Source organism: Zootoca vivipara, chromosome 2 (genome assembly GCF_963506605.1).
Source record: "Zootoca vivipara chromosome 2, rZooViv1.1, whole genome shotgun sequence".
Taxonomy (NCBI): Eukaryota; Metazoa; Chordata; class Lepidosauria; order Squamata; family Lacertidae; genus Zootoca; species Zootoca vivipara.
In genome coordinates, this window is record NC_083277.1 from 19,155,168 (window position 1) to 19,163,203 (window position 8,036).

At 48.3% G+C, this 8,036-nt stretch overlaps 1 protein-coding gene across 1 annotated transcript in view; it reads left to right on the top strand.

Annotated features, from left to right (window-relative positions):
- The window catches only part of PLXNB1 (plexin B1), a 136,585-nt gene that overhangs the window by 80,524 nt on the left and 48,025 nt on the right, over positions 1 to 8,036 (top strand). The window contains 13 exon segments of the mRNA XM_060271238.1: positions 1,327 to 1,459; positions 2,438 to 2,594; positions 3,590 to 3,698; positions 3,788 to 3,896; positions 6,311 to 6,563; positions 6,566 to 6,735; positions 6,737 to 6,910; positions 6,912 to 6,989; positions 6,991 to 7,135; positions 7,138 to 7,175; positions 7,827 to 7,874; positions 7,876 to 7,896; positions 7,898 to 7,954. Coding sequence (XP_060127221.1) covers positions 1,327 to 1,459; positions 2,438 to 2,594; positions 3,590 to 3,698; positions 3,788 to 3,896; positions 6,311 to 6,563; positions 6,566 to 6,735; positions 6,737 to 6,910; positions 6,912 to 6,989; positions 6,991 to 7,135; positions 7,138 to 7,175; positions 7,827 to 7,874; positions 7,876 to 7,896; positions 7,898 to 7,954 — 1,492 coding nt within the window.

The window sequence follows — 8,036 nt, forward strand, 5'->3', positions numbered from 1 at the left end:
TGTTTTCTGCTGCTCCAGAGAAGCGGACACGGGGCAATGGACTCAAACTACAAGAAAGAAGATTCCACCTGAACATTAGGAAGAACTTCCTGACAGTAAGAGCTGTTCAGCAGTGGAATTTGCTACCAAGGAGTGTGGTGGAGTCTCCTCCTTTGGAGGTCTTTAAGCAGAGGCTTGACAGGCATATGTCAAGAATGCTTTGATGGTGTTTCCTGCTTGGCAGGGGGTTGGACTGGATGGCCCTTGTGGTCTTTTCCAACTCTATGATTCTAACATCTGGAGAGCCACAGATACCCCATCCAGCCTGTACTCAGAGGAGAGTGGGGAGTTACCAGCCAGCTGGGGAGGGAGATAACTGTTCTGCGTGACTTGTTTTGGGACAGAAGAGCTTAGTGGAAGTGGTGGCAGTTGCAAGGTTTTACAATTGTCATGGACCATCCTCACAACACACACACACAAACACACACACACACAGTGTGCCACAGTTGAGGCCACCATCTATTCTGCCAGCAGTGCTTGTGGAATGACTCAGTGCCACAACATAGCAGGGCATTGGCAGAACCACAGTTAAAGCAAGCCAGCAACAAACCATGGCACCACACCATGGTTTGTTATCAGGAGCCAAACCATAGCTTTTTTTGTTTCTAAAGAACAGTTTAATTGAACAAAATGAAAATGAAAAGGCCTGTTGTATAATTATAAAAGGTAACAATTACATTTCCATATACAGTCATACCTTGGTTCTCGAACGTAATCTGTTCCAGAAGTCCATTCGACTTCTGAAACGTTTGAAAACCAAAGTGCAGCTTCCAATTGGCTGCAGGAGCTTCCTGCACTCAAGCGGAAGCCGCATCGGATATTCAGCTTCCGAAAAATGTTCGGAAACCGGAACACTTAACTTTCAACGTTCGGGAGCCAAAATGTACGAGTAAGAAGGCGTTCGAGAACCAAGATATGACTGTATACTTGTCTAATGTTTAAATAATCTTATCCAAAAATAATAATAATAATAAAAGGAACCAAACCATAGCTAGTCTGTTAGACTGGGCTCGGACGTTCAAGCAAGCTACGCCTAGGCCAGGCAAACCATGGCTTAGCATTATGCGGATGTCATTTGGATCATGCTCAGCAAATTCATAACAGCTGTGTGCTTTCTGGGCAGGGAGAAACTTGCCTGACATTCTGGACGCATCCATTTTTGTGCCAGATAATCTTCTCTGTCTGTTTGCTTATGGATGAGCACTTGACCGGAGAGAAAAAAGGTCCTCTCCCTTTTAGGGCAGTCTAAGGTCTCCGTTCTGTTTTCCTGTATACGTATCTCTGCAGGTGCAGCCGTCGCTCTGAGTGCTCCAGGTTTAAAGTGAGTGAGCAGTGGCTGTGGGGCTTTGAGTCCACCCAGCAATGTCTCTCCGTCCAGTCCCTGAGCCCGGCCAACATCAGCAGAGAAGAGCAGAAAAACGTGAGCTGTGACGATGAGTAAAATGAGTAAAATGTTCCTCTCCGCCCCAGCCCCGCCATGCCCCCATTTTTGAAGGCTGTGAAGTCATTTGTGAAGGGGGGGGTTGGGAAGTTGTTTGTGCTTTGCACTGCCCCCCACGTGTGCAATAGCTGTTTAATAAATAGTCTGGGAGCCTATGTTGCTGATGCACCGTAGCATCTCTCTTCCAACTCTATGATTCTATGATTCTATCATGTTCAAATATATAAAAGGATGTCATATAGAGGAGGGAGAAAGGTTGTTTTCTGCTGCTCCAGACAAGCGGACACGGAGCAATGGATTCAAACTACAAGAAAGAAGATTCCACCTGAACATTAGGAAGAACTTCCTGACAGTAAGAGCTGTTCGACAGTGGAATTTGCTGCCAAGGAGTGTGGTGGAGTCTCCTTCTTTGGAGGTCTTTAAGCAGAGGCTTGACAGCCATCTGTCAGGAATGCTTTGATGGTGTTTCCTGCTTGGCAGGGGGTTGGACTGGATGGCCCTTGTGGTCTCTTCCAACTCTATGATTCTCTGATCTCGTGTACAAGAGCGTGTTCATCTCATGCGTTTATGATGTTCCCCAAGCAAGTGCAGAATCTGGCGTCTGGGAGAACAATGCATTCCTTTTATTCTGTATTAAACAAAGTATGTCGTCCTCACAGTTCTAGAAAACGCGCCTTGGAAACAAAGCCTTTGGTGTTTGCGTGATGCTTTAAGTTTGCATATTTTGAGGAGGATTTTTTTTTTAAAAAAATAATAACCTGCAGATAAAAAGAGTTAGTAGGAAGATGTTGCGAGCTCTTGAGAACCGGTACTTAATGTGTTCTACTCACCTACTTTTTCATGCCCTTGTTCTTTCCATAACGCGCACCCCCCCCCAATTCTCCTCCAGTTTCAGAAGGTGAGATAATTCTAATCAGGGCGGCAAGGTATTGATCTGTTCGTTCTCTTGATTGGCAGGTATTCCTCACTCTTTCGGATTTGCCGGCCCTGCTGGACGGAGAGTCCTACACGTGTTTCTTTGAAGAGTATGAGAGCCCGGCAGTGCCGATGGGATCAGGCATCATGTGTCTTTCACCAGATCCCAGCCATGCGCCAGTTTTGAAAGCAGGGACAGGTGAGTGCCAGGATAGATAGATGATAGATAGATAGATAGATAGATAGATAGATAGATAGATAGATAGATAGATATAAAAGCCACAGTGTGTGCATGGTTGTGAGTGTTTCACGAAGGGCAACTGGGCCATTTCTCAGGGTCTGAAGCTGCCTAGAGTTGTTTATTGAATTTATATTCCTCCCCAAGGAGTCCAGGGTGACACACAGGTGCACCATTTAAAGCAAAGCGGACATTCTAAAACAGATCAAAACATTGACACAACAGATTAAAACATTTGATTAAACGCGGCATTTTTTATCGGGGGAGTCATTTGTGAAGCGATCCGAACCTTTGTGCTCTTATCAGCTTGTTGCTTTTTAAAATGTCTTTTCCCATCTGGCCACTTGTTGCTTCGTTAGTCTTTCCCCACTTTCTTTTCCCTTCATCCACGCCGGGAGAGAGACGGCTTTTCTCTTCCCAGCCGTCTCTCTCCCTCTCCGTTGACCCCAGTCGCTGATCCCTTGCCAAGATCCCATGTGATCCCTGCCAAAAAATCTCATGAGTCTTGACGTCCCCTCCTCCTCCTCCTCCTCCTCCTCCTCCTCCTCCTCCTCCTCCTCCTCCTCCTCTTCCTCTGCCAATGCACTATTTTGCGACTGAAGTGCCTGCCCTAGCCTGAGTCATGAATAAACACCCCCTATGGCAGATGATGCTGAGAGACATTTGTTTCTGCCATCTGATCAATCATGCGTCCTTATTTTAGTAAGACGTGCAGGTTTTTTTTTCTCACGTTAAAAAAAGATCTGAAGAAAACTGCAAAATTTATTCTTCAAGTGGTGGATTTGCAGAATGCGGCTTCCCTGCTTTTAAAAGAAACAAAAAAACCTGCTAAAAACTAGAATCTTTGACTATGTTCCATTAGAGTAGATACACGTTTCTCTCTCTTTTCCCATCGTCTAGGGTGGGATGCTGCCGAACTGTGTTTGAGGGATGGCTTTTTTTATTTCCATTTCCAGACCACGTAACCATTCAGCTGATGGTGCGCTTCAACGACGTCTTCATTACCTCAACGCCTTTCTCCTTCTACGACTGCAGGGCGGTGGCTCTTCTGAGGAAATCGGCACCGTGAGTCCCGCCCGCTTCCGCATATTATCGCAGCAGGCATCAGGTTTGATGGGGCCTACTCAACCTTGTTCTTGTGTCGTCGTTTTCAGGTGCCAGGGATGCGTGAGCAGCCACTGGGGATGCAATTGGTGCGTCCACCAGCACCTCTGTACACATAAAGATGCCTGCGAGAAAGGAACCGTTATCTACAATGAGAGGGTGTGTGTGTCTTTCGTCGCTCTCGTCTGCTGATTGGTCTGCTGCTAGTTCCTGTCAGATGACGTCCCAGTAGCCAGAGGGCGGCCATTTTGAAGCCCTAGTATTCAGGGCACCAAGAGAGTGGGCCTCTAGAACTTTCCGTGCTCTAGAGAACGTGCTGGGCAAACCTGTGGTGCTCTAGATCAGGCATCCCCAGAACTTCGGCCCTCCCGATGTTTTGGACTACAATTCCCATCTTCCCCGACCACTGGTCCTGTTAGCTAGGGATCATGGGAGTTGTAGCCCAAAACATCTGGAGGGCCACAGTTTGGGGATGCCTGCTCTAGATGTTGCTGAACTACGGTTTCCATTTTCCCTGGGCATTGACCGTCCTGACTGGGGCTGATGGGAGTTGTAGTTCAGCAGCATCTGGAGGATCAGAGGTTTCTTACATTTGCTCTAGACTAGAGTATGTGGGTGGTTCCAACAGAAGGTGCTCATCTAGGATGAAGATAGCTACGGTACCTCAGGACCATGAAAATGAGTAACCCAAGTCCCCTTTGCTCAAGTGAACAATTTATTCCCTGTAGAAAAGGGGTGTTGAACCGGACCTGTATAGGGAAGCTTATTAAAAATGTGCACCTCCACCCCCGAGACAATTCCACTGTAACTATCCAACCTCCCAAAATTTCAGCACCTCTTGCGATGGTTTGACCCCTTTCTGTTTTAACAGTACAAATTCTGCAAACACCTTCCTCAAAATCATTTCTCCTGCATATTCCCCGTCTTACCTTAATGGCACATGTTCATTTATCATCAATAGCTGTGTCCCACACCGCTTTATATCATTCTTCCATTTTATGTTCACCTTGCCCCTTCCACTTCCTAGCTAGAATAACTCGTGCAGCTGTCAATAAAATAAAAAAAATTCCTTCAGTAGCACCTTAGAGACCAACTAAGTTTTAGTTGGTCTCTAAGGTGCTACTGAAGGAATTTTTTTATTTTGCTTCGACTCAGACCAACACGGCTACCTACCTGTAGCTGTCAATAAGTTTGTGATCAAGTCCTTCATAGCCTGCGAATATAGGAAAGCTTCTAATGTTTTATGGTGTTTTTTATATTTTGCTGGAAGCCGCCAGAGTGGCTGGGGCAACCAAGTCAGATGGGTGGCTAATAATAATAATAATAATAATAATAATAATAATAATAATAATCCCTAACCATTAGTCAGGGTGGCTGGGGCTAATGGGAGTTCAGCAACACTTGAGGAGCCACAAGTTCCTTGTGCCAACTGCATATCCTTTGCCTTTGCTCCCGTTTTGAATTCCTCCGAAAGCAGGGCAATCTGCCAGAGATTGGGCTTTGGGTCTGCAGCAGGGGAAGCAGCACTTTGTGAAAATTCACCCTGCTGTATTAGCTGTTGGTAGCAGACCTGCTCTGAATTTAATCAGATGCGTTCTGCCCCACAGAAGCTTAAGCCATGACATACAGGTGAAACTCGGAAAATCAGATTATCGTCAAAAAGTGCATTTATTTCAATAATGCAACTTATTATTTTTTTACTTTTAATTTTAATTTTTACAAATGCTTTCTTTTGGAAATTCCACAGTAATAAAACAAATAGTTACAATAATACAAAAATAAACATCACTATTACATTTCATTAATTCCATTCCATTTATAATTGACCCGCCTAACGAGAAATAATTACAATTACAACAAATAAAGGCTTGACATATCTTGCTTTGCATGTCATGCATCTATCTCATATATTGGTTTCACCTTTTAAGTTGCATTACTGAAATAAATGCACTTTTCGACGATATTCTAATTTTCCGAGTTTCACTGTATTTGTTAAATCTGCAGGGAGCCTCATAGAAAGGTAGAGTTGGAAGGCACCACGAAGATCATCTGGTTGAAGCCCCCTTGCAACACAGGAATATTTTGCCCAACATGGGACTCGAACCCACGACCCTGAGGTTAAGAGTCTCATGCTCTACTGACAGGAGCTACAGGAGACTGTCCTTCTGGAAGCTCTTGCGTGATGGAGAAACCAGAGGAGTTTTGCAGCATAGGGATACCAAATAGACAGTTATGCAGTGGGGGGAAGGACTGGGGTGTAGTGTGGTGGTGGAGCATCTGCTTTCGTGTACAGAAGGCCCTGGGTTCAATTTTCAGCAATTCTAGAGAGCCCTGCCTGACACTCTGGGGAGCCTCTGCCAGCCAGTGTAGGTAGAACAATGGTCTGACTCACCATAAGAGGCCTTCACTCAGACTAGGAAACTTTTGAGGCCTGTTGAGGAAAAGTTGGAAGGGATGCCTGCTTGGCAAGGAGCCACTTTGTTCTCTTCCCACCCAAAAACAGTTTCCTCCTGTTGTTGTCTTCCTCTGGCCCTGACTGGCTGCCTCTTCTCTCTCCCTTTCCGCCCCTCCAGGCTCAAATACCAGCCTTTACCCCATGGCCTTCTGCGGCCACCGCAGACGCAGCAGTGTCGCCCTCGTCTCCTCCGACCACGGCCACCGAACCCGCCATTCTCCTGGCCACGCCTGCGGCCACCTCCGCTCCTAGTCCTACCACCATACCTGCCGTCCCCCTCACCACCCCGCCGGCCACTCCTGCCACGACCCCTCTGCCTCCGGAAACCCCCAGCCCCACGCATGCACCAGCCCCGACCACCGGAACGGCCTCACTTCGCTGGGGACGGACGCTCTGACGCTGCCTCCAACCGACGTGCCTACTACCGCCAGCCCTACCTCCGAGGCCGTCTCCAGCGCCCAGCCGGAGACAGAAGGCCCCGTGACGCACTCTACCTCTGAGCCGGTCCTTGGCCCCGAAGACTGGTCCACGTCCCCTCCTGCCCACTGTGGCTGACAGCAACCTGTGGCCTCATGTGGAGGCCCAGACGCCTTCCCCAGATGCCGAAAACTCGACGGTTCCATCGCCTGCCCCTGAGGCCCACACCTCTCCCGTCCCGACTTCCCTCGCCCCCAACCAGACAGGAAGCGCCCCCAACTCTTCGGCTGACTTGCGTCCGGGAAGATCTGGAGACGGAGCTCGCGACTTCTGAGGCGCCCCCTGCTACGGGCTTTCCCGACTGGCCTCCGGGGGACCAGTTCTGAGCTCGAGGACAGTGCGGAATGGATGGATTCTCTGCCGCCCGAGAACGACACGTCCTCCTCCTCTGCCTCCATCCTTCTCTCGGGCGACGGGGACTCCTCGGAGAGCGACATCTCCGATATCCCCAGAATCCTCAACCCGGGCCTGACTACCAGTACGACGCGCCTGGGTTCCTCGACTTGGTGAGTTTCGAGAACTCAGGCATGAGGACTAGAAACTTGAGGACTGGAACTTTGCAGGGCAGGGAGCAACCTTTGTTGTTGTTGAATGGTGTATTTCCCTGGGGGTCATCTGCCATGGACCCCATGCCAATGGTGGGCAGGCATGGTTGGAGGCAAAACCAAAGGTGCATGAAATTAGGCCCAAAGGCTGCACATGGATTTAGGGCCACAGGTTGCCCAATCCTGCCTTAAGGTATGCTGTGTTCAAACTATTTTTATTGCGGCCTTCACCAGCCTGTGGCCCTCCCCCGTTGGCTGATGGGAGTTGTAGTCCAAAGCGCTTGGAGGACCCCATGTTGGTGAAGGATTATTTAAGGCCCGACAGACACAACTGCAATACACAGCTCCAATCTTGCCATGGAAACATATTTTAACGGTTCCCTAATCCATGGTTGAAAGAGTCAGCCTCCCGTTTCATAGAGTCAATGGAACTGTAGAGTTGTAAGAGACCCATCTCGTCCAAGCCCCTTCGATTTTCCAACGATGCCCGTAACATTTCTGATCCAATGCCTTTCTTTTTTCGGCTGGGGGTGTTTTTTTTTTGGAGCAGCAGCAAAGCCGTGTGGGCAAATCTCTTCCTTACTCCTTTCTGCCTCGCTTGTGTGCTTTCAGAATGAGGAGCTGAACCAGGGACCGGAAGCCTGTCCCTGTGTGCGGGGCTATTCAGGGGTCCTCGCTGATGCCCCGTCAACGTGCAGAGAAAGATCACACTGATAGGGAGCAACTTCCACCTCTACCAGGTAAGCTGAGAGGCTGAGCTCAGGCACTCTGGGCGGGAGGCGGTGCAAAACTCTGCTTATGAAGATGCTTATCAAAAGCTTT